Raw genomic sequence first — 27,375 nt, 5'->3', positions numbered from 1 at the left:
CGGAAGAGCTCATCGTGAAGCCTTGAGGATGCCCTCAGAGTTCCCTGACAATGTAGAAAACATTGCAACATCATGAAAGGATGTTGCTTTCCCATGACTGTCCCTCCCTTGGGCACCAAAACATTCTGCTTATTTTCTCTCTCCAACCATAGAGGGTTTTTTCTCACATTCCATACTTCCAACAAGTGGGACAAAACAATTATTTTGAGCAGAAGTTTAACAGAAAGCATTGTGCAACCTCAAAGATATGACTAATGGAAACCTCACAATCTGTGATCTGACTTCCTCTGGTTCAGAAGTCTCTCTTGAGAGGTGACCAAGAGAACCACAATGACATCAACATGCAGAAGTAAGAGGAGAGATAAGAAACACCAGCATCGGCACATACCTTCACAAAGACAACACCACGAACAGCTTTCAGGATCAACATAACTGCCATGGACAGTGCATAGATGCCAGCATAGTAATGCATGTGAGGGTTATCTTTCATACTGTTGCTTATGACAGTAACATTGCCCAAAGTCACAGTGGTGTTCTGCAGAAAATTCAAGGTTTCAGTGGACAGTTAGTTAAGACAAGGAGTAAGCACATACACATTACATGTGGTAGAATTTAACTGTCTTGTGTCCCCTTCCACCACACTTGATATTTCTTCTTCAAAGTACTTCAAAAATCCTTGAATATTAGTTTTTCCTAGCAGAGATACCTAACTTGCAGATTTGTAGCCCTTTGCCTTTTTCTTACAATATACTTGCAAATATTACCACTATGCCTACTCAATTTGATTCCTAATCTCTCATTTTTTCTTCTAAACACCACCAGATACTTGCACACCACCACTATTACACAGCAAGATTCACCTTGGACAGGCTAGAGTCTTCTCATCAAATAGTTATTTTCTGCCAGTATGCAGTAAATTCTTTACTGTCGCTGTCATACATTCTCATTCTCTCTCTTTTAGTCTTTCAGTATGTTTAAGGGCCTCATTGCTTATTTTAATATTGTTGACCACCTGCAATTCATTATTTCTCCTCTGAAGTTAGGAGTTTGTTTCCCCATTAACAAATTCTTGCAGTTACATGTGAATCTGGAAATCAAAGCCCCAAGAGTGAAAAAAGTACCAAACCATCCCAGGTCACCACAGTCTTCAAAGAAACTTCCCAAAGTTATTTGGCTTAAAGCCATATATTTCAACAAGATTCTCCTGTTGGATGCAAAGTCACATTCAAACAAAAACCAGAACTAAAATCAGTAATTCCTCCTGCAACTGGTCATTCCCCTTCCCATTTTCACTTTTTCTTAGACTAACCAAGACAAGGAACAAGAGGGCAGTGTAAAACCACATGAACTGTTGTATTAGTGGAGCTCTTGGAGATGAACTCTAGTGACATCACCTCCTAAGGAGCCTTACAACTTTATTAAATTACAAAGCACCATTTGGTCTCATAATACTGTTTGGGATTTGTCTCTGAGAGCAATCCTCTTGCCCATTAGTCACAACAGAGTAGAAAATCTATTTATCTTACTCCACTGCCTTGCTTGATCCAGTAGCTCAGCCACCAGTTGCTAAAAGCTGTACTGCCCACATTCAGCACAAACAGAGCCATGATGACAAGGAACGCAAAGGGGCCTCCAGCTGCCTGAATGTAAACTCCATAAACAGACCAGGGAACAGAGCCTTTGCCTTTCTCTTCCACCTGGACCAACTGGCCTGCAAAACAAAAGAGTAGGCAGAGGGAGTGAGGAAAAGCAAGCTGTTCCATGAAACTTCTGTAAGTTTGTGAAAAACCACAAAATTTCAGTCGTTTTCAAACTGTACAAAGTACTCTTAGCAACAGGCATTACTTGATACATAAAACTCATTGTTTCAAATAGTTTTTCAAAAAGTCACATTTCCTCTGCAGAATCATTCACATGCCTGAAAAAGTGTAATCGGCTGAGGCTTAAATACCAGGCTGGTATCAGCCTTACCATTGCTTTTTAAACCTTGCTGAAGTTCAGTCCCACTACTAGACAGAGAACAACAAAACAGAGGACAGACCTCCCAGTTCTTCACACACAAATGCCATGTTGGGCCAAGGACTGCAAGTACCATGCTGCCCTCTTAGGGGAGACAAGGTACCACCAGCTCCTTGGCGCTGATGGCAGCTGGCCTGCAGCAGACTGTTTGAACTTAAAAACATTGCGCAGACACCCCTATTAATGACTTAATTAATGTTCTTTACCCACTGCCTGTGTCCTATCAACCACACTGAGTGACCAGGACTTGAGACAGCTTTCAAAACTCAAGGTATATTCACAATATACTTTGAAAGAAAATGTTTTGAGCCTGTTGCTGGATAACATAATTACAGCCAGAAATCTGATTACATAGTTACCCTCTTCTTTCTTTACAACTTTCTCCTTCTTCACAGACCCTGTTTTGGTACTTTTATCCTGTGGTCTTTTCAGTGAACTGTTTGTGTTCTTCTTTATATTAATCTGCAAGAAAACAATGACACTAAACATACCACAGTAATTTGCTTTGACATTTTCATATCTCAACCCAAACTTGTTATGAACTGCCTCCTAAGGACAAAGGCTTCCAATAGATTAGCTTTCATATCAAGGAGGATATTAACTTTGCTGTTATTACAGATTACTCCGGCTCTGGTAGATTAAATATTCTCCTCCTCTAGTATTTTTAACTGCTACCAATCTGTACAGGCAGTGTGCAAGGTTAATTTCCAGAATCAGTGACACTGAGCATACATAGTAGAGGAATAACACTCTTAATACCGAGCAAAAGATACAATCCCCCTGTCCCTTGTAAAAAAAATACTCAGTTTTATAAAAAAACTTCTTCTCCCCTAATACTCTAGGACTTCACTCAGGAAAGCTCTCATTAAATGTCTCTAAGGAAAAAGTCAGTTTAGCTTGGTCTTCCAGAAATCCAATGTCCAAACACTAAAATGCTCATACAATTACAGTTCTAAACCAAGCCATCGTCCCACAGATAGAAGTTGCTACCTGTTCAGAGACAGCCTGCATTGATTGAAACCCCTACACACCCCTTCGGGGTCATCTTCCCACACTTCATATGAGAAGAGACATCTCACACACGTCAAAACCACAGAGAATCTAACTTTACTATCTGTTTCTTCTTATCCCACAAGGAATGCAAATTAATGCCCTTGCTTTGAGCCAGTGTTTACAGAGACAGTGACGGTCAGCCAAGTGTGCAGACTTCAGAATCTCATCTTAACTGTCATTGCATTAATCCTGTGGTGGCAGAACTGTAATCTTCATGTCTCAAAGGATATGCAGAGCAATGCATTATATTCTTCCACTTCTTTCACTAACATCTCTCAGATAATGTCACCAAGAACCTTCTAAATTTTGTGTTTATCATAGTGCTACCTTTTCAGAAACTTTTTATAAATGTTTGCAACTTGTGAATATGGAGCCTCTCATCTCTTAAAAAATAAACTGCTAATGTCCTTTATAATCTCTTCTTACTAAGAGAAAATGCACAAGTAACTTAGAGTAAATAATCACCAAAGCAGTAAAGTTGCTTGCTTCAAAGAATAACTTCAAGAAACAAATAAAGATAGAAAAAATTAAATTGCTGAAAATCTAAGTGTATGTCCTACTGAATAGTTCTTAGTTTCTAGATTTATATTTTTTCCACCAACTAAAATACTAGAGCACAAATTCAAGTTTTCATTTACAGCCACTGCTTCATAGTATTATAAGCAATGTCAAACAACATTTTTTTTTCTCAAAACACCCCAAAACAAAGCATTTTCAGTTACATTTCCAAAATATGGTTTTGACAAGTTGTGTCACTTTTGCTGTGCCTCAGTCACACCCTATGTGAAAAAGTAGTAACAAACCAGTAAAGTTTTTCAAAGTTTGGTCCAGGTCTGTGCTAGTTTGGAGGCAAATTAACTGAGGTGTACAATAAAAGAAAGAACAAGCATCAACAAATGAGACAGTTTCATGTCTAACTCAAAAGCTCATCGGCAGAGTCTCCTCTACTACACATTCCCTGAATAGAAATTGTGACTGCAAATACAAAGTGCTAATGAAGCAGGAAATCTTCTGGTCAGATCAACACATGAATGTGCAAAGCCATTTTCAAGTCTTCTAACTGTGTCATTTGGTTCATCTCAGAAAAATCAACATTCAGAGCACTTCAAAATAAACAAGTACCTCAATATGTGGTGTTTCTCCCAGCTGTAAGCTATTAAAAATAGTTGCATAGTCCCCATTTAAATTCATCAGTTCCTCATGACTTCCCCGCTCTGTAATGCAGCCTTCTTTCATGAAGATCACCTCATCACAGTCAACAAGATACTGGAGAAAATGGCAGAAATGATGAGTCTCTATTTTCATGTCTAATAATCAAACACACTCCTACACAATCCTTTCAAGGCACTTATAGACGTTTGTACACAACACATCCTCTCACATAAGACATCTGATTTTTAAAGGTCTTGCATTGACTAGAGCACCATTATTATTCTCACTCTATACAAATAAATAGTTTTAATGTTCTGGAACGGTACTACAGAAGACACAGTTCAGGATACTTAAACACTGCAAATACCAATAAACTAAGTATTAATATTTCTGTGCACAGAGGATGGCAAAGACAAAAAAATCACCAGAGTACATCAATTCTGATTTACTGACACCAAATCTGTTCCCTCATGTGATGAATTAGCTTTATAGTGAGTTATCAGAAGTGTTTTTGAACCACATACTTATTTTGCTGATAACTTCTCTTTAGGCAAGTGTTACCAGTCCCAAGCAGACACCAATCACCACTCAAAATTAAGAGTTAGACTGTGCTCGGTGTAGATTCGCAAACCTAGTTTGTAAATGTAAACCATGCATCTTCTAGGCAGACAAGGTTGTGCTGTAACAGGTGAGGGCATAGGAATTCCTAGTATGAAGGCAACTGACCAAACAGCATTTCAAGAAAGTTCAAGAAAGAAAGTATAAGTACCTGAAGCTGATGAGTGATGAAAAGGACAGTCTTTGACTTCAGGTGCTTTCTTATTGCACTGTTAAAAATGTGGTTTCCAACATGAGCATCTAAGGCACTAAGGGGATCATCAAGGATGTAAATGCTCCTGTCACTGTACAGGGCTCGAGCCAGACTGATTCTCTGCCTCTGTCCTCCACTCAGGTTAGCCCCTCGTTCACCAATCTGTGCAGACACATCCGTTACTTTACTCCTGCAGCACCATGCACCACAGATACACTGAGCTCAAGAAGCAACCAAAATAAAGCAGACCATAATATTTTTACATATATACTCACACCTCCCACAATACTATATATTGTTTTAATGCATAAATATATTCATTCTAGTTAAGGTGAGCACTTCTGTGAAACATGTCATACATTCAAATTCATGGCTAATATGCTTGAAATGTGCCAGTACTTTTTTGCTTATTTTATTTTTGTACTAACACACCCATGCTTTTTTCTTAGCAACTTTAAATTAAGTTCAAATAGGTCCTGTTAAGGCAATTTAAAACTTACAACACAAAACATTCCCAAACTGTCAATATCTGAGTCAAAACCTTGGCACAACTCTCAATAGCTCAGGGCCTGCACAGATAAGGCTCAGCTCAAGACAGCACATTCAACAGCTTGTCTTATCTGCATACCAGATGTTCCCCTCACCCCAGTCTAGTCTGCCAAACCAAAACTCCTTTATCCAGCTACTAATTAGTTTCCTGTAAGCAAAATTTATACCTCTGTCAGGTCCCCATTTGGAAGGATGGCTAGGTCAGGCCTTAGACAGCAACCATTCAACACCGTATTGTATCTAAAGAACAATTAGATAAATGGTAAGAACATCTCCCCCCCCCGCCCCCAAGTATTAACTAGTACAGCATTATCTCACTTTCTACACTAATATCAGTCATTCCAACAGCCTAAAACAAATAATCTGCCTTGGATTCCCAAGACAAAACAGAAGATAATAATTAATCTGGAGTATTATGAAGGTAAGGAGGCAGTTTCTTCCCAGGGATAGCTAGCGCTGGCCACAGGAAAGGCCCCCACAGCAGGAAGGCCACAGAAGGTGCTAGAACATGGCAAACAGCAGCTGCTGTGTTTAAAGAGGGCAAGGCCAGAACAGCAAAAGCAAAAGCCACTTCAAAGGCTGCCCTACAGCAGCTGCCAAAAAACAGAGGTCAGACAGCACTCCAGCATGAGATACAGCCCTCACTGCTGATGAGCCATGACAGGGGCACTGACAGCAGCCAGTAACAGCGACCACCTGCAAGAGAGGCAGGCTCCTCAATGAGACTCAAGAGTCTTAAAAGACAGACTCTAGAAGGATACACAGGCTTTAGCTGCAAGGTATTCTGCATTACATTTTCCAATGTTTGGGCCAAGAATTACTAAGTTTTAATGAATATCAGCAAAGAGTTCTGACAAACCTTTCTTCATCATATTCCTTGCCAAAAAGAATGTTGTCCCGAAGTGTAGCATTGAGAATCCAGGCCTGCTGGGCCACATATGCAAATGTGCCACTTACTGCAATGCTACCCTCCAACAGGGTCATCTGAAATTAAAAACAGTGAAATTATGATATTCCATGTTTAGAACATAATTACTCCTGCAAAGTACAACTAAATGAAAGAGGAGATAGGAACTAGATGAGCTTTAAGGCCCCTTCCAACCCAAAACATTTTATGATGCTGTGAAAGAGCAGAAGTAGTCAAAATAGAATTTCTCACCTGCCCTAAAATTGCTGAGATAAGTGAAGTTTTTCCACTCCCCACGCTGCCACAAATTCCAACAAGTTTTCCCTAGGCAGAAAAAAATAAATTATAGTACTCCTTTCCTACACTCTCCATCTCTTTCAGAATTTGGACTACATTCAGTGTCTCCAAGGGGCAGGTGAGCATTAGTGGGCTGAAAAGGGACAGAGAAGACAAAAAAAGGTGTACAGCAAATTGGAGAACAGACTGGTGACCTCCCCTCTAATTTCTGACAGTAAACTGGCTGTCACATTTTCAAGTAAATGCATACTCCTTTTCCAAGGCTATATTTTAAAACGATATGCAAACTTCTTGTAAGTTTAAAATACAGGGGGGTTTATAGTTTAAAATAGTTTGAACTATCCCTCATATGACTAGTCATATGACTAGAGGAGACAATGTAACCATAAATATCTTGATAAATGCCTGGATCCCATTACTACAACATCAAACTGCCATACAGTCATGTGTTAAGTTCAATGCTTTTTCTTTAGCATTAAATACACTTCTACCAATCTTGGAATGAGGGCTCCAACTGCTTCTAAATTCTTCAAAATTTGTGTCCTTCTACTGTACAAAAAATTATCAAGAAAATGGCACATTATTCAATGAAAAGCACTGTTATGCTATGTATACCTAAACACCTAAAATGTTCACCCAGAATATAGCTGAAATCCAGCAAAATTACAAAATGGCTGCAGGAATACACCATCCACCAACACCCCACTGATACCTGTTGCTCTGATGATGATTCCCTAAGCTCAATGGCTCATATACTGAGCTACAAAGAGCAAAGCCACTAGATGTGAAAGCCATAAAACCTGCAGTTCTCTCAGAGAATGTTTAGAAAGATCCAGGCTGCTAAAATGGCACAGCTGTTTACATCAAGATCAGACACTGCATCCTAGATAGTGCAGTTGCCATGGATATTGCAGGAGAGCACAAAAGCAATAGGCATCATTTTGTGCTAAAATACAGAGCTCTCTATTCCAAGGGACAGTTAAAAATTTGGTTTTTTGAAAGCTCAGATGTGCCTTTTTTTCTCTTACCTTTTCTATCTCTAAGTCAATGTTGTAGAGAGTCCTCTGAAGCCGAAGGTTAACCAGGTGGATGATTTTGTTCTCCTCTTCAGGGCTGGGATGGTCATCACTGTCCACTAGAAGATGGCCCTTCTGCTCTGCCAGCACAGCTTGCTGTCCCTCATTTTGCAGCTTCATTTTCTCTTTCTTGCCCTTGGTGGCTTTCTTGTCTTTTTTCACTTTGGGGGTCAACTTTGGTGAGCTCTGGACGCTGGCGTGGGAGAATTCCCAAGCCAAAGTAGCATTTTTCACCTCTATCGCAGTGTGAGGATTGGCTGGATTTTTCTTTATCATATGAACCTCTTCCATTAGAAATAAACTCTGATAGGAGTTGTGAGAGAGGTGTAAAGATGAGACACCTGATCAAGACTGGGAGACAAGCCTACGGCACACTCACGCAGCAAAACACATCAGGCTATACAGTAGAAGGAAGCTGAAGAGCAAAAGGTAGCTCATTAGTGTAAACTAACTCCAGGCCTGTTGAGTGGCTGGGCCATTCCTAGATGTGGTGGAAGCACTTAGATTCACTAAGACTTTTACAGAACTGCAATACTTTGGATGTGATATGAAAGGGGCTTGTTCTTTAACACCGTTGGCAACTGCAGCTATGTAATTTACACATTAAAATGACAGGAATAGAACATAGATTGGAAAGGAGAGGTCACTATGAAGGAAAGCGACTGACTTGTCCCACACAGCAACTCTTTATGGAAAGAGATGGAATGATTTAACTTCAGCCTTTACCCTTCAACTTTTCTGCTGGGAAAAAGTCACCTCACACAAATTTAGCTAACCTATCTTGGGCTGTGGAGCAATAAAAAGCAAGACACTAAGTCCACTCTGTTGTGTTTTCCACCACATCCATCAGCACTTACAATCAACATAGATTAGGAAGAGGTTTTTCACACAGTTTAATTACAAGATGAAATGTTTTCCATATACATAATTAATGTGTTGAACCAAGAAGCCTTTTCCAATTAAAGACTTCTCAATTCACAGTCTTTTCTACTCTTGCAATTGCTATGTCCAAATCACACATTCATAAGAAAGCTCATACTCATTTACAGAGCCAAAAAGTAATATTTTTACTGTGATATTAGAGTACCTTCACCTTGTGTTACACTCCCCACACAGATTACACTCTTTAGAGTTAAACTGGGATGATGCTACAATTTCACCTCTCCTCTTTCCCTCAGAACTCATTTCAGTGCAGTTGGATTTAAGAAAGCTTGATTTAGGCTGACTTGGACGATGAAATAAAAATACTCAAAAACATCAGGACCTCAGAACAACTCTGCGTATCATCTTCTCATACCCATATTTGTTTCATTAATGCATTACACTGACTCCTTATCTCTGTGTTTATGAAATACTATTTCAAAACGTCTGTAATGTGCTCTGCACTAACTTCTGGGAGAAGATAAAATAGAGGCCTGTCCTCTGAGTTCAAGTACACACAATGTATTCTCAGATCTCATTTCAGAGCAGTTGGATTTAAGAAAGCTTGATTTAGGCTGACTTGGACGATGAAATAAAAATACTCAAAAACATCAGGACCTCAGAACAACTCTGCGTATCATCTTCTCATACCCATATTTGTTTCATTAATGCATTACACTGACTCCTTATCTCTGTGTTTATGAAATACTATTTCAAAACGTCTGTAATGTGCTCTGCACTAACTTCTGGGAGAAGATAAAATAGAGGCCTGTCCTCTGAGTTCAAGTACACACAATGTATTCACTTAACAGGGAATGAAGGAAGAGAGTGGATTGTTTCTTACAAGGGTTTTAATTATCTGCCATAGATTCTGCTTCATCACATCACAACTGCATTTTATATAGGAGCTCCAGTCACTTCATCTGGTCTGAAAATACAAAATCTGTTTTTCATGACTACAAATGAAACTCTACTGGTTTGTGCAAAGCTGTCTATATAATACATTACATTTCCAAAAGAGTTTCATTAGCAAAACACCAAACTTCACTGCAGAATGTCTTTTCATGCAGATGGTCTTAGAAGGCAGTGCAGGAATTACAGTGAGCTATCTAGTCCTGTATTCTGTCTCTCTTACATTAGACAAAAAAAATCCTAAAATAATGAAATAAGAATATTTTGCTTCCCACACTGGTATTATATTAAACTTTTTTCTTCACTTGATTTGTATCTCTTGCAGGATCCAATAATCTGGAGTGCCACATGTAAAGAAAAACAATGCCTCAGCCATTAAAACAACATCACCTTCCAAGTGTTCCCTCAGCATCTACTCTACACATAAAACACTCCACACTTGCAGTTAAAGCTGAAAGGCCAAACGACTGCTTACCTTAAATCTGTCAACAGAAACAGAGGCCTCAGATAGAGACTTCACTGAGAAAGGTGTTACTTTTAGAGCAAAAGTCATTGAATTGAAGACAGTGACCACTGTGAAAGCCTAAAAATAAGACAAGAGAATCACATTTGAATGCAACTTATTAACTCCAGCCTTCTAAAAGCATTTCAAAGCCATAGAAAAGGCCCACAGTTAAAGAATAACCATTTGAATATTTAACATCTCAGTCAGCAGAGAACAGCAAATCTACACAACTCTTTGCAACAGACTAAAACAGACACCTTCAGTCTTTGTAGTTCTACCAAAAGCAGCAGCTAGAAAATTTTGCATTAGCCTATTACTTGTGAAGACCTGAGTTCAAATGCTGTTGTAACACACTTGTGCTGTTTGCATCCAAGCACACTGTAAAATAAAAACATCCAGTAATTCCAAAGCCTTGCCTTTTTGTGCAAAATATAAGACTACATGGGCTGCTGTTACACCCATCAGATGTGTGTGCCACACAAGCACAGCCACAAAGCAAAGAATCTGATGAAGAGAAGCATTTCAGCAGAAAAGCTACTGTAGCAATATTACAAAGAGTATTTTCAACACTGCAGCAAGTTACCTGAGCTGCTGTAAGATCGTAGCCAAGGATCATATGGACAGAAAAGGTCACCACGCTGGCAATGACCACAACTATGGGAGCCACACCCACAGTGATGCTCTGGAAGTAGCCTGCACGCTCCAAGATTTTACGTTCTTCCTCACGGATTTCTAGAAATACAAATAGAGGCATCACATTTGAAGTATGATTTTCGGGGCACATACACAGACACTACCACAGCACTCTAAATACTGAGCTTCTCATAAAGACCACAGACAAACAGACTATAATGGTCTGTAAACCTTCATAAAAATAGGTCTTATTTTAAAATGGAGCAGCAAGCACCTTTATTAAATTATAAAAATAGAACAAAAATTTAAACGTTAAAGATTAGACCCAAGTCAAACATCATTAATTTAGAAGGTGAAACTTTAGAAGCAGATCTGTTTGTCCAACCCATTGTACATAGCCAACAGGAAGCCTGCATGATGGATTATTACACTGCATGTACATCAACACCTCTGGTACTAAGCAGGGAGGATGCACCAGGCTACAGAGCAATAGGGCATCTGCACAAAAGGAAACATTTACAGATTGTGTGAACTCACTTTGAACATTTTGAGAAAATGGTTTAACCCAGGCATACATTTTAATGAACTTAATGTAATTAAGAACTTCATTCATCTTCTGCACCCGTTCATCTGTTGTTGATACACATTTTCTTCTGAAATAAGCTGTGAGGCGTGATACAAACATCTGAAACAAAAGGCAACACCGTGCAACATTAACGGCTACTCAAAGAGCAAGTACATTCAACTCCTCCTTATGACAGAGAAAGCCAATTTTGAATCTGAAAGAGATTCACGGATGAGGCAAAGGGACTGCTGTTCTAACACAAAAGGCAAGCTGGAAACACTATTTGTACCCTTTCACTCCATCTGCACTGAGCACTAGATTGACAAGAGTAAGCTTCAACAAGAATAAAATCTGTGAAAATAAAGGTGAGCACTTTTACCACCACTGAATGGCACCACATGTGTCCAAGTCTCTGAAGCAGAAAGACTACAACACATTAACCTGAAGACACAGCAAGCTGACCTTCATGGCAAATGAGCAGTAGAACCCATTTTAGCCAATCTTTTAACCTGGTCCCATGAGGCAAAAGACCGAGTTGGCATTCGCATAGCAAGATCAACTTCTACCATATATCAGTGATATGAAGGTGGTAAGACAGTTCCAACAATTTTACTAAACCAATCTAAAATTAAATAGTTATTCACATGTTTCTAAGTATCTGCTACTCTTTCATTCATTCCATTCCTGGTCTGAAGCTCAAAACCAACACACTACACTTAACCCTGTTTTCTGCTCTTTGCCCTTCTTCATACTACTACAACCTCTTTTGAAGTCCTCTTAAACAAAAAAGGACTCCTGAAAAGAACTGGAAAATATGATCAAACACCACTCCTCATTCCTCTCTTTAAAATATAATCCCCATTATTTTAATCCTCACTTTTGGCCAGATAAACTAGACCAAAGTGAACCTCACAGTATCCAGCCTCCATTTTAATATTTGCATTATGAATATGGTGACAATTCTTCATATTTCATCTTGAAATAGCTTGTTTCACAACTCAGTAGAATAACTAACCAAAAACACCCTCTCTCATATGCAGCGCTTTTCAACATCTTTGGTTAAAATCAAAAGTGATGTGGTCATGCAACACTGAGCTCCTGTACATAAACTGTAGGCCCTGTGTCTTTCCAACTTTATCCACAAGTACCTGAGCATTCTGCAGTTTCATTTCACTATACACACTTAACAATCATATCTATCAGCTTTCCTGTTTCCATTTTCTAGGTTTCTCTATCATTTTGAGCTTCCAAATTTCTGCTCCACACACCATCTCTAGAAACACCTCCAACAACCTGCAGCATCATAAGTGGGCTAAACCTAACAAACTTCAACAACATCTTTTCAAAACTAAAAATGTTTTAATGCTATGTAAATATAAAAAATGTTATTAAATGTTATTTTTATTATAGAAATAATAAAAATTAACAAGTCTTAATTCTTTCCAACTCACCATTGCTGGGTAGAAAAGGATGAAGACAGCAGAGCCCAAGAAACCTGTTGGACCCAGAATAATGACATTGTAAACCATTCCCAAGATGGCCACAATAGGGCCCCCAGCCAACAAACTGCCAACTGCTGCAGCTTCAAACATCCGTTGACCATCATTGGAACAGACATTTATGAGCTGAAAAATACACACAACAGATCTGGATTTAAGACACAGCTCATTCTCAACTGAATGTATCGTATATCCCTTTTCACGCTGAGTTTCCAAAGTGATGCTGCAGCCTACCTCTCCAAGAGACTTCTCCTTGATGTTCTTCAGCTTAAGAATTTTCTTAAAGGCCATTGTCAAGATAGCTCCACGCAGTCTAACCCCCGTGCGGTAATTCAAAGCCCAAGTCAGGGCAAGGGACCAAGATCGCACCACTTCAGTCATGAAGATGCCAAAAACTAAAAACAAGCTGTACTGCAGGTTGGACTCGCTCTGTTGTGTGTACTCCAAAAGATGTTTCACAACGAACGCCTACAGGAAGAAATGCAAGCTGGCATGAACACCCCAGGAGACCACGTAACAACTTTATGTTAAGTTAGAAATAAGTGGGCTACTTTGCTTTTAAAAAGAGCCGTTTGAAATAGAAAGTTTCTTCTTTCTACAAGTAAAAAGTGTCAATGCAAGGAGTTCTGTAACACAAAGCCCTGCTGAGAGCCAAGCACTGGGTCAAATTTAGTAAGTGAAGAGTTTAATTTGGAACCATATTCCTTGCAGCACGCTTCTAATCCTCCATGTCTTCTAACTTAACATAAATCTGTCAGTCAGCTGGAAGCAATGCATCATCATATAAAAGAGTTTTAAAATAGTCACTACTTGTAACATCTGCACACATTAATAAATATTCCTTTACGTGACATTAAGACCTTTTTTTATTTTATCTTTGGTTTGCTTCAAACGTGCTTATTTGATAAAAAGGAACAATGTACCTACAGTTGTAGAGGGGAAGAGTGAGAAGGACATTTGCAAAACATTCCTGGAAATAAACATCAGCAGTTTAATAGTAAAGAAAAAAACAAGCAGAAAGCACAAGGTACGCAATACCACACATCATTGGGAACAGGGGAAAAAAAAAAAGACAAGAAATTAACAATTCAATCCCTCCCCTACCCTCTCCCCCCCCCGAAACACAAACACTTTACCTCAGGTATCACATTTCAAACATCACCTGCAGAAAGAAGACAGCCCCCAGAACCACCAGTTCCCACCTCCAGCTCTTTGTGTTCTAATGTCACAATGTAACATCATACAACTCACAATCATCAGCAATATAAAATACTATTGACTGTGAAACAATAAGCTTTTATTTAAAATCAAGTGCAATCTTAAATGGTAACATCTCAAACACTGTACAACAGGTAGAGCATCATGTAAACATACAAACTGCACATACAGGGTAATTACAAAAGGCTCATATCTAACAGTCTTAGCCTCTAACAAACTAGGATTGAAGCTACACACAAAATTATAAAGATACAAAACGAGAATCTGTTTGTGAAGTCCAAAGAGGTCAAATTTGCAGGTGCCAACTGAGGAGGCTTCTGAGGCTGCACAAATTCTGAAATCTGGTTTAAAAGTATCCTACAGTAAAGGCTTCACAGACAGTGAAGACAAAGATTTTCTAGAGAGATTTTCAACAAATGATGCTTCAAGATACCGGTGCTTTTGATGTGCTAGTACAGAGCAGAGAATTACCTTTGCCCATAATAAACAGCAATAACAAAAAAAAAAATCTAAGACCAAAGAAAATATTTGAGTAGCCTTTCAACATCATAGTCCGTTGAAGTCCTCTTGGCTAAAGCAGGTTTTGCGGATAAAGAGTTCTGTGTAGTTTGAAGAGAGAGAAAAACAAAACCCCACTACTTCAGCAAAGGTATTGATAGCTATAGCCAAGAACCAAATAAAAAAAAATGGAGATCAAATTCATGTGTTCTGAGGAAAATAATTCTGCACATCAGAACCAAGGAAACATGCTGTAAATAATTTTGCTCTTTTTCACAGGTGTGAATTAAAGCCAGATGTCCATCAGGTTCTAGAATGGCCACTGAGAAAATTTACATATCAATTCCTGAACAAATGTGAGGAGCTCACATTCACAGATCTATTGCATTCCAACTTTCTCCTTACTTGGATTTAGTTTTACATTGACTGTTTGGACCACAACTGCATACAGTTGTTTTGCAGTTACTAAGGAGATTTCTGACTTCTTTTTCCAGAATTCAATCCAACATATGCAACTGAGTCACTGAGCAACTGGGGTAAAAATCCCCCTTTTTCCTCACGAGCTGTAACTCAGCATGGTCGCAGACTGCAAGCATTTTCTCACACACCACAGCATTGCTGGAAGTCTCCAAGAGAGGATGTATAAAGATAGCAGATGTTTCCTGGGGTCTCATTCCTCCCAAAACTTTTTAGTGCAATTTTTCAGCACTCTTTTATAGATTCAGCATCTCTCGTGATGAAATAGGGACCAGCTTACATTATACCCCCATTTTTTTTTTTTTCCAGAAGAAAGAAAAGAGGAAACAGTGATTAAAGAATTTTGAAAAGGGAGGGGAACAAAAGTCACACAGAATTAACATTTACATCTGAACACATACTATTTGAATTCAAACTAGTTTAATGACAATAATCCAGTATTAAGTTATTTACATTATCATATAAGAATGTTACAGTACATAACTAACAGGGGAAAAGGACCTCCTGTGACTATTACCATAGTGGTTGGTACTAGCTGCTTGGCTGTCTTAAGCATTCTCATTGAATAAACATTACCTTACCTTTGGTCTTGGCGTTGGCTCTGCCCAGCAGGACTGTCTCATTCTGACGCAGAAAACAGCCATCCTGAAAATTCTAAAGAACAGCTTCTGTCACTGGTCCCACTGCAGTGCTGGCATCCCTGCTGCAGCCAGCGTGCAGCAGCACGGGGCTGCAGCAACTGGAGCCAACTGGGACATTGGGAAACTTACCTCCAAGAGCTTACCACTCCCCCCTCTAATAACTGACCAAACTGCCAAGCTGTGCTCCACTAAGATAGCAAGTTTCCCCATCTCCCAAACAGGAAGAATAGCTCTGAACAGATGCAAACAGGTACCTTGTTCAGACGCGGAGTTAAACTGATTATGTCTAGTAATCAAAAAGTTTCTTTGCTCCTCAATGTGAACTTTCAAAGTTTTGGTAGCTGATCAATTGGCAACAAATGTTCACTCGAGATAATTAGCATCTCACCTATACTAGTACATTCTGATGGTTATTACAAGGCAGGCTGACACATCCAGTTGTCTCATCACGTTGTGAGTTTGGATACTGTGCCAGATGCAGAATTCATCAAAATGAAATAAAAGAAGACCCCTGAAGGACCTCTCATAACAAAAAACATACACACAGGAAGTCTGCAACAAATACTTTCCAGTTATAACCACCACAATGTTCATTAGCAAAGCCATAGTGTTGGTTGGCATTTCAAGGTCATAGACATTCCAGTAAAAATTTGAGTTTAATCTAGTGTTTAACTCCACATTTGTAATTTTCAACAATTCATGAGTTCAAGTCAAGTGCTTTTCCTGATCCCCCTTTTCACTGACTGAAAGGGTGTAACAACACGAGAAAGCACTGATACTTCTGAGGAGACAGCATAGACATACCTGTGAGGCATGCCACTTTTAAAAACAGGGAGGAGGGACGGTAAAGACTTAATTTTTCATGCCAAGTGTTGGAACCAAAAGGGAATCATTCCTTATTCAGAGAAATTAATAAGGTTGCATGTAAATGGGCAAGTGTCTATAGACAATTTTAATTACTCAAATGGAGCATAAATTGCAGCAGTAGTACCCAACCTAGTCAAGCAGGTTTGTTTTTCTCCTTCCCCTCTCTCATTCAGCAGTTGAGCTTAGACAAAGTGAGAAAGTTACACTACAGAAATTAGGGTCAACCCTGCTGCAAGGTCTTTGCTAAAGGTAAAAGCAGCTACTAAAGCCCTGTAGTGAAACAATGACAGAAGCTCTTCTTGGGAAAAGCTGGTGCTGTTAAAACCTTAATTATTTATTGTTAATTACCAAAGTATGTTCATGTATTTTATAATACCAGCTACTATAAGTTATCACCAAGAAAACAATACCACAGAAACATGTATTGTTATTCATATTACATGAAACAAGACAAATTTTAAAAGGGCTTAAGAAATGAAACACCATTTTGAAAAGACATTTAAAAACATGAAAACATTTTTTAAAAAGACATTTCACCTAACAGTGCACCCAAGTGTACTTACCCAAGAAATGAACCTTCAGTTTATCAGCACACTGAAACATGTACTACTAGCAGTAATACTGCTCCTACTCCTCAAGGGAAATGTGTAGAGAATAAATTTAGTCAAAATTTCAACCATAAATCTGCACAGCACGTGCAACAAACAGGTGACAAAAAATGGTGTGAATGTCAAGTCCTATATGTTATCTTCATTACGACCCATAGCAACAATCAGCAGCAGTTCCTAGAGGCAACAACATTCTCAACACTTTTACATGAAACCTGTCTGACCATTCTCTGTAGGATCCATAAAGACTACACCCAGACTTCTTGAAACCTGCTCACATTAGCTTTTAAGTAGTGCTATAATGAAATTGCTTCATTCCAGTTGTTGAAGACTGTGCTATTAATTCCAATAATCTAAAATTAGTGTTTAATCAGATTTAATTTTATTCCAAGATAAACATACAGAATTGCAAAAAGAAAGAGAAAACAATTAGACCTGCACATGAGAATTTTATGCAAAAAGACCATGTATCAGTTAAGGTAGAACTTTAAACTATACTCAAAATCAAAGAAAATCATGTGTGTGTTTTCTGCACAATACCTAAACTTTCCCTCCCTGTCCAAGAACTTGCCTCAGTATTCAGCAACTGATCCACCAGCTGTAGGAAACCTATCTTGGAACATAGAATCACTCCGGAATTTTGCCTCAAAATTTCTAGCTAGTAAAAACATTCAAGTGATTCTGCAATGAAACCTTAAGATTTTACAGTTGGCCATGAGATGGAGACCTCTGGGGTTGTTAAAAAAAGGATGGATATTACTTACTGGTCCACTGAAACCCGCGAGCTGGGTGATCATCAGAGACACTATGGAAATGATGAGCCTGGTGCGGCAGAAAATCCACACAACCCTTTGGAGAGAAGCATCTTCAGGTCCATTTTCTTTCAGTTCTTCCTGCCACAATCTCTCCAGCCTAATAAGAACAGAAGACTCGTGATATAAATTTTCACCATGAGAGAAAGTACAGTGTCAAAGGTATTTCTTTGTGAAAATTCCAAGCACTTCCTAGCTCAGTGCAACAAAAGTTACCAGATATAAAGAAAAATACACGGTGCATTTTGTGAGAGAAATATCTACATCTTGAAATATCCATGTTATTACTTCTAGAGAAGAGATGGATGAAAAAACACAATGCCTTTTGTTTTGCCTAGAGCCTCTTCAGCAATCTTATTATACTGACTTGTCACAGTCTTTCCTTGCTGATCTGACAGAATTGTGGAGTAAAAGCCTGAGAAAAATTCTCATTAGACACAGGTCAGCCTAACTGCAAAATCTGATCCATATTCAAATCACCTTGCTACTGACAGTATTTTCATTATTTTAGCACAAGAGTTTTTCACTGTAGCCTCGAGAACATTTTATTTTAATGAAAAGTAGTTTAAAGACACAAAATCGAAGAAGAAACAATTAGAAAACACTCCTTCTAATATCACTGAAAGCAGCAAGAGTACAGAGTGGTGCAGCAGGAAGAAGTGATCTATAAAGCAAAAAACTAAACTTCACTATTCTGAGAAAGGCACAAAGTGCTGCTTTCCTAAGAACCAACATATTAAAAAAAGAAACAATAAAATAACAAGGAACATGATGTCTCTACCTTCTACAATTGACATCTGAAGACTCATGGCTTGATAGGGACCATACATCATGCATAAACAATTCCCCCTTCTTGTATGCTCTGTGGGCCAAAGGAGTGAGCCAGGAGAAGGTCATGCAGGAGAAAAGCCCAGCATTATCAACGGGATGCTCATGTCTAAAAGAAAAAAAAAACACAATAAAAAAGGAAACAGAATTTTAAATCACTAAGAAAAACAAAGCCTCCTCTCATTGAAAGTACTCAGAATATTAAACAGCCCACTACAGTCATACTTTCTAAACAAATTCTGGTGTCTTCAGTATCAATCAGCAGATCTAGAGCAACAATTCTGCTTTGTGACTGGTTTTAAAAACAAGTGCTGTATCAGTTCTTCTGTAGCCTAAAGACTTACTTGGCAGTAGTCCGTATGGGTTTCAGTGCACTCAGGCTGTAGTGGTATTTGCCCTTGTAGTGCTCTTCATCCAGCATTCTCAGATGGGAATGTATGGAGGTGTCCAGTGGCAGGCCCTCTGCCCGGGCAGCTGCTTCCAAGGCATCCTGACACTCCATCTGCTTTTACAAGACAGAGTTCAAAACCATGCTTAAAGTCCGCAGGTCCTGACTCCAGGAACTTTCACCTCTTCTGCAGATTATTGTGCAAAAACAATGATCATCATTTCAATGTCTCAGAGAACAGGCTTGAGCCTGGCAGCAAAGACATGGAAGGCACATTCTAGATCTGCATTATATTGTTGCACTTGTGAAGCATAAAGTAACAGCAGTATTGTGCCTGTGCATTCCAGAGGATAAATGGATAGACCTGGCTGACCTTGCATCCCACCACAAGAAAGCACAGAAGACAATTACAAAAACGGGTATCTATGACATCAGTTCGGGAAATCAATGACTGGCTTTGGCAGTGAAATTGAGACATACATTCTCGGTGAATTTACACCCTCTTCATGTAATTTAGATATTCTTATCCACAGAAAATTCAAATTATTTTCAGAATACTACTCAAGTCCCCTCTTCAAAAATACCTTGGATTAGATAAAAAAATAAACACACATTAAGTAGAATTGTACCTTTTCACATTGTTTCCTGCTTTTTTTATTTTTCCCTAAACTAAAGGGAACAAAAATGACAATCCTTTCTGCTCCCAGCCACAATTCTCAATGATGACCCAGTAACTTTATTAACAACCACTTAAAAGGCAAGCTCATCTCAGGGAAGTTTTTCCATAGCCCCAGTGAAAGGCAGACCTAAAATGCTAATATAAGAGGAGAAAGGAAACAGCTATGATACAGAGTAGTTAAAATGTTGCAAAGTTCAAACAAACCTTAAGAAGCTAAGTGTGGCAAAATTATCTGAGGAAATTACCTTGCTGCCTACTGGCAGAGGGCTCATGACTGGTTCTGTTTCCTTAATGGACCACTCACTGCAATGTCATGTTTGTGTTTGTGTTATAGGTTTTTTTTCAAATGGAACTACTTTGTGGAAAAAACTTCTGGGGTAAAAATCTTCCTGTCTCACACACAGATACTATGTTTACTGCTTTACCAGATAAAAGTTACTTTATTTCTTTGAAAACAGCCAACTCTAAGTTGTAGCCTCCTAAAAACACAGTATCTGAAAAACAATGCATATCAAAGGTAAGCATGTGATTCTAACTTTGCATCATGTATTTACTTTTTTTTTTTTCAGAAATGCCACCATTTAATGGAGACTTAGTCTGTAATTCATTAACATATAAGCATGTAGCACAGGAAGACACACCTCACTTCAACTCATGTGAAGGACAAGAACAGGAAACTGATAAGAGCATAAATCTGTCCTTAGTTCATTTAGCTTCAATAAATAATGTCTAATCAGGCTTTCAATAATCTTATTCACTAAACCTAGGATTATAAAAGTTAGCAAAGTAGTAAGAAAACAAAAGAATGTTGCAACATCATGATTCATGGAGTGACTCAAAAATATGCAACACTTTAAATCTGAATTTAAAAGACTTCTCACTCAGTTTATATTACATTACTGACTCACTAAAGGCAATAAATCTACCCAAGTCAGCATGAATAAAGCACCTGCCAAAGGTGCCTCAAATGAGTTATTAGTGGGAAAAAGTTCTGAACCAGGTTACAGCAGGAGAATTCATGGCTTGTTTACTATGTCACCCTTTGCCCAAAATCCCTATTTCTGAGAATTCATTTTAAGGCCACAGGCTATCTGCAGAATTGTTTTTCAGGGCACACAGAAAGTGCCTGTGAGTTTAAAAGTCTTCCAAATAAATAAAAAAAATAATTGATTTAAAAAACCAACAGCCTGTATTTGTCATCACAAAAGTTTTTCACAACTTAAAAAAGAAGATAGATTTTTTAATAAGTTCAATTACAAGATACAGTATTTTTAGGGAGTCCAAATACAATGTTCTTCAACACTCCATGCAAAAACATAAGTAAACTCCCTGGAGCTGCTCAACAGAATCTTCTCATCAAAGATGGAAAAGATGTATTGATACAAGACTAGGGCACTGTTTTTGATAGGCCTTTTTAGCATCTTGCCATACAGACAAGTATAGATGCAAAGACCCAGCTGAGAACATCGCTCATCTCCCATCTTGGCAAAGTTGTCAAAATCCCACATGCATCTAGAAAGATCCTATCAAGAAAAGCATTAATCATACTACTGTATGATTAAGATTCTAAGACAGACCATACCATTCTGTGTCACATTAGAAATTCTTCAAAGCATATTAAGAAATGAAACTTCTAAGCCATTCTGCATACATTTCTAGAGCAAATGAATGAGATACAAAAGCTACCAACAGCCTCAGTAATGCCAATTTAGGTTTCTGAGTCACTACTATTTTTCCAGGTGTTCATCAACTGGCAATACCCTTGTTGCCAACATGCAGGTACAGTTTCTTGGAAACTGAAGCCTTGAAGAAGTATTTAGCAATATGCTATAACAGACTCCAGCACTGCTCTTAAAAGAAACACCTAATGAATCATGTCTGCACTATCAAAGAGAAATCAGACAGCACTTTCTCTAGTTCAGGAACTTATTAGTACACCAATACAAGCAAATGAGCCAGGTGATACAACACAGTTCTGGTAACTCTCAAGAAACACTCACAGAAAGCAAGCTCAGGAGAGGGGGAAAATTATTAACTTATTGCAAAACAACAGCTCACTTCCCAGCATCATCAAAAACTCCAAAAGACAATGAAGAATTGTTACAAAAGACAATAAATAAAGCAAGTTCTGGTAACTCTCAAGAAACACTCACAGAAAGCAAGCTCAGGAGAGGGGGAAAATTATTAACTTATTGCAAAACAACAGCTCACTTCCCAGCATCATCAAAAACTCCAAAAGACAATGAAGAATTGTTACAAAAGACAATAAATAAAGCGAAAACATTACTATGCCACTTAAAAAAAAAAAAGGGTGTTGTACTTAAAACTACCTTATGCAAGGAATGAGAGCAGTTAGGATTGAAACAGCTTCCACACAAGCATAAATTAAAGACTTTTCAGCTTGATAGAAGATAGGAATAAAGATAACAGATAGGTATTTGAGAGGTCCATAAAGCCACAAATGGCATAGAAGGAAAGAACTAGTGAATAATCACCAACTGTTCTTACCACAAAAGAACTGGGACCACACAGTGAAATTAATGTTTTTCACATAAGGCATGCTTATACTTAGAATTCTGTGTCATAGGATGACACAGTTAAACTTTTAACAGAAGGCAACCCCCAAGATTATGGAGTCTAATGAGAAGCTATCACTACACATGTGATCGTGCCTCACTCTTTCACCTCCACAGCCAGCACACAGACAAGCAAAGAAAAAGCAGTATAGCTAACGCTGCTACTGCAGAGCACATGTGCCTCCTCCAACTTTCCACAACTAGAGAGAGCAACAAAACCCCACCAGAACCTGTTACCACAATTTCCTTGTCCAACAAATGGGTCATAGCAATGGTAAGCACCTAAAGTAATGGGAGCTAGAAGATGACATGGTCAGCTCAAGACCATGAAGAAGTGTGGGTGAGCTGAGGAAAATAATTTAAGGGAAAGGAAAAAAGTTTGCTCATTAGAGACAGCAGTCTCACATTCACAATCCACACACTAAGGTCATGTGAGAAGACCACAAGAACACAGAACATTTAGGAGTGCAGCTACAAAGCTGTCAAGTATACCTCATGTCAGAAGTAAGAAAGACAAATTCTGTAAGAAGCAAGAGGGTCATCAGAATGTTACTCAGAAAGGCAAGCAAACTCATGTGAAATAGGACACTCCAGAAAAGCTGTTAAGTAGCTAACACAGGCATTTATCTCTGAGGATAGAGAGCAGGTGAAGAGAAAGGAGGCAACTGTGTTGCATATGGGAAGGAAAAAAATCCACACCAGAGAGATCCTAGCCTTTCACACAGGCAATCATATTTAAAAGAGGAGGCAGCAATTTATTGGTTTGACAAATGTCACATCAGATGGTAACAGTAAAACCAGACAAGCCTGAAGGCCAAGCAAAACAGATTTTTCCATCCCTTACTCATCTTGCAGAGAATTTGATGTGTATGCAGTCAACATATGACCCAAACCCCACCCACCAAACAACTGTTGTCTCCTTTTCCATAAGGCAGAGCATCTTCCAGGGCTCAGATCACTACAGGGAAGAAGCTCCATCTCTTCTGGTCTTACTACTACCCGACAGGAAACTAAAGCAGACACATCAAGGCTTCTTTTATTAATCCTTGCAGCTAATACAGAATGCAAAAGCCACTCTGGTTGATTTACTGTTACATGAAGTTGAAATACTTTATTTCAGTAATAAAAAAAAATCCAAGCTAGCATGCTGCAGAACAGGAACATCCACCTCTTGCTTTCAGAATGCAGGTACTTCGGAAGAGATACTCTGAACTTATAATTACATCCTTCTTCCCAAAAATTCTTCTGAGCCTTTCTAAGCATAGCCCCACTTGAAAGTAGTTAGGGGCTTTATAGATTGCTTTTGCAATAGGAGCATCTATTTGCTTTTGCAGGTAGCAAAGGCAACCCCTAAAGTAGTGTTGTCCAGACTTCTCATATGCAGACTTCTCTATGCATCTAAAAATTAAGTAGGTTAGCAGGTCCAAACACAGTCAAATCCGCTATTGCCTGGTGAAGCAGCAAGTGCTCTATGGAATTTATATTCTGCTCACGTAATTATCCTCTTTTCCTTTCACTGCATTTGATGCAGTCCACAATCTACAGAAGTATTTATAGGGGGATTTGTGGAATTAGATTCACAGCCTACTCTGCAGATACAATGTTTTATAATATCCTGCCTGATTAGAACATGAGCCTATTAAATACTAGTTTAGTGTATCCTCCACCCTTACCAGCTGTCCCTCAAAAGGACAGGCAGCACAAAGCAGGCTCTGGGCTACATCACAGACAGTGGGAGTGAGGAAGGAAGCACTGGTCCTTTAGACACATGCATACATTGATTGCAAAGTATAGACAGGAGAGCTGAATACACAGCTCCAAGATGAAACCTCCCAACAGCTTTAGGTGCCTAAAAATCATGGCTACAGCTTCCAAGACAAGCAACTAGCCAAGGCAGATAGTTAGGGCCTCCATCTTCTTCCACCTTCTGGCAAGTGGAGGATAACTGAACAGTCATGTCTGCTCCCTTTGCAGCTCCTGCTACAGGGAAGAACAACTATTTACAGCAACAACCATCCATCCAAACACATGCGTAAATGCAGCTGTGGCATATTTCTCTAGCAAGAAGAGAATTAGCTGTTCAGAAATGTACTCTAACTTGCCATAGGAGTTCAGAGATTCAGCAATTTGAAGTCCACTCATACACTCTAACATGTGGCTTCATTACACCAGACCTCTGCAGTAGTTCTTCTGGACTAGGATTAGTATTAGTTGAATTAGCATTTGAGTCATGGTTTCAAAATTGGCCTGAGTTTATGCATCCTCAGACTCAAGGAATCTTCCAGTAGTGCTCAGCACTGATACCAGGGCTCTGTAGCCAAACAAGACCTGGGTATGACTGTTGGTGATTAGCCTGAATATTTTAGTCATGTATATTGAGCATTTTTATTTGATGAATAGAGTTCTTGCTGAGGACAGGTGTAGTATCAGTTTCTTCCAGGAACACTGCTTATTTGACCTTGCCCTTAATTCTGGCAATTCACTGAGGTGAGATGTTCTAAACTCTTCCCTGGCAAATCCAAGAAATGTAGAGTTTGCCAAGTAGTGTTCACTGTAGGATTTTGCAACAGTATCTGCTGTGTATGCATCTGATTAGCGGCTGTGCACTTGTTTAGGCTTCTGGTATACATGAAGCCATATCTTTTGTTTTGCATTAAAACTAGTATTCATTATCATGTAATCAAAGAAGACAAGATTTAGAGCTGAGGTTGTATACTGATCATCCAGCATTGGATGGAACTGTGGAACTACACAGTTCATGCACACTAACAGTACAGTAATAGCAGGCTTCTGTTGAACTGGAAATAATGATCAGCCTTAACTAGAAGTTGTCCTCTACATGTGCTCTGACCACAGAGCCAGGAAACTAACTCCTCACTAAGCAGATCAAACCAGCACAGCACAGGCTGAGGATCTGGCTCCTGACTTGCTCAGATAAGCTCTGCTGTCCTAAACCACATGCAGACAGCCTGCCATATGCTGGAGGTGTTCTTCCAGTAATATTCTTTACACAGGCCATGCTTGAGCTACATCACAGAAGCTACACAGGTCAATGTAGTATAACACCAGGAATACCCAGGGAGACTTTAAACTCAAGCTTTTGTGGGGTGGAACCACCAGTGAATAACAGCAGAAGCCTTGACACCACAGCATTTACCAAGACAAATACAACAGCCTTTATTCAACTTGTCTTCCTGTACCAACACACACTTGCAAAAGCAAGGGGCATCCCATTCAAGTGGCAAATGAACTAGTAAACTCAAAGTAAACACCTCATGGCTCCAAACACGTTGACTTTGAAATTCTTTAACATTAATCCTCAAAAAGGATTAAGAAAATAGATACTGAAATAGAGATTTATTTTTTTTGTGGAAGAGTCTGTCCACAGTAACAGTTCAACCCACAACTGGCTACTCCTCTTATAGGCACTGTCCACTGAACTGGCCTAGACATCAAGCCAACTAAATTCACTGCTACTTCAGCAGCTCAACTACAGCATCATATTTTCAGCCTTCAGAGCTGGTATTACAGATCTGATCCATTGTCTGTTAGTAAGAATTGGTTCATTTTAGAATGTATCGTACCCAGTCCCTCCATCAGTGCCCTTACACTGCAGCAGTTTGTTCGCAGCAGGGGAAGAACACTCCAAGCAGGATCCATAGAGGAGCATGCCTCACCTAGCAGAGCCTTATATAAAGGCTTCCAAAGATCACTGGAAATTTTTTTTCTACTTCATTTAACAGTCAAGTGACAATAAAAAAAGTTTAATAGCATTAGTTTCCAACTTTATCTTAAAAGCCCCTCTTAACTCCTTGCAGTCAGACTCTCCAGCAGACTACACAAATGCATTACACTGCAAAAGCTGAAATTCTACTTCTAGGTTGAAAAAATTGAGTGTTCAGATTTATTGTTATAATACCTTCACCTGTGTCAGTTTTACACATATCATGGCAACACTATCTACATTAAGTACTCCCTCACTTTCAATGCAGCAATGATGAGAAAATAATGTATCCAAGACTGTTATTGACAAGTAGGAGATCCTCAAGCTACTAAGTGTTGCTCCAAAGAGCATGACTGCAGCAGTGACACATTTCAGAAATACATAAATACACATAGCTTTCTTCTGCCTTTGCACATGTCCTATCACAGCCAAACACCAATGAAATGTTCAGCTGGGTGGCAATTACAATGAATCTAGCACTTTGCCAGTTATCTTTATCAGCCAACTACAGTTTCACCTTCTCCTGATGCGAGCACTGACATCAGCTCAAGCTACTGCAGCTTCAGGCTGTAATCTGAGACAACTGTAGAGCAACATCTTTGTGCAGAGACCAATTGAGAACACATACAGCTTGTAAGAGCCTACTTGTGCTGTGTCTCCTGGAGTTCTGGTTTTACTTGGTTATGAAAAAATTGAATATTCTGAAAAAATGCAGAGACATTCAGGACCTTCAGCTACACCTGAAAGCTTTACATTTAAGCTGTCTAGAAGGCCAGCTCTGAGCATGGAGTGCCAAGGCACTAGTACCCAGGCTACATCCACATTCTTATTTTTAACATGTGGTTCAGCACAGTTGGCTCAGACACTTCAGATGCTCCAAGGAGGTGGAGGGGCAGAGTTGACTTGACTATTGAACAGCCAGACAGTAATAGATCACTTCTAAGCTATCAGTGCTTGAAGAATTTAGTCACCTCCAACAAGTTCTGATCACATTCTCTGCTGTCTTTGCAAAAAGCTGTCAGAGACAAACCTGAAAAATAAGAGATCAATGTGAGGTCAAGAGTATTAGTAGAGCTTCCAATAGCTAAAATTAGCAACACATTTTTCCAGTATGATTAAAGTTCTCTACAGTTCCACACTACACAACAATCTGCACTCGA

At 39.0% G+C, this 27,375-nt stretch overlaps 1 protein-coding gene across 1 annotated transcript in view; it reads right to left on the bottom strand.

Annotated features, from left to right (window-relative positions):
- The window catches only part of ABCC5 (ATP-binding cassette, sub-family C (CFTR/MRP), member 5), a 44,399-nt gene that overhangs the window by 11,162 nt on the left and 5,862 nt on the right, over positions 1-27,375 (bottom strand). Inside the window, exons 2-19 of the mRNA XM_009999581.1 lie at positions 19,193-19,350; positions 18,802-18,957; positions 17,973-18,120; positions 13,134-13,367; positions 12,852-13,025; positions 11,373-11,520; positions 10,786-10,934; positions 10,173-10,280; positions 7,817-8,167; positions 6,744-6,815; positions 6,444-6,568; positions 5,752-5,824; positions 4,994-5,197; positions 4,195-4,338; positions 2,379-2,481; positions 1,527-1,711; positions 389-535; positions 4-44 (exon numbers count right to left, since the gene is read on the bottom strand). Of these exons, the coding sequence (XP_009997883.1) occupies positions 4-44; positions 389-535; positions 1,527-1,711; positions 2,379-2,481; positions 4,195-4,338; positions 4,994-5,197; positions 5,752-5,824; positions 6,444-6,568; positions 6,744-6,815; positions 7,817-8,167; positions 10,173-10,280; positions 10,786-10,934; positions 11,373-11,520; positions 12,852-13,025; positions 13,134-13,367; positions 17,973-18,120; positions 18,802-18,957; positions 19,193-19,350 (2,720 nt within the window). The remainder of the gene's footprint in view (positions 1-3; positions 45-388; positions 536-1,526; positions 1,712-2,378; positions 2,482-4,194; positions 4,339-4,993; positions 5,198-5,751; positions 5,825-6,443; positions 6,569-6,743; positions 6,816-7,816; positions 8,168-10,172; positions 10,281-10,785; positions 10,935-11,372; positions 11,521-12,851; positions 13,026-13,133; positions 13,368-17,972; positions 18,121-18,801; positions 18,958-19,192; positions 19,351-27,375) is intronic.

Source organism: Chaetura pelagica, unplaced genomic scaffold (assembly GCF_000747805.2).
Source record: "Chaetura pelagica isolate M959 unplaced genomic scaffold, ChaPel_1.0 scaffold20, whole genome shotgun sequence".
In the NCBI taxonomy this organism is placed as follows: Eukaryota; Metazoa; Chordata; class Aves; order Apodiformes; family Apodidae; genus Chaetura; species Chaetura pelagica.
Note: the sequence above shows the minus strand (reverse complement) of the source record. Positions and strands in the feature narration are given on the sequence as shown.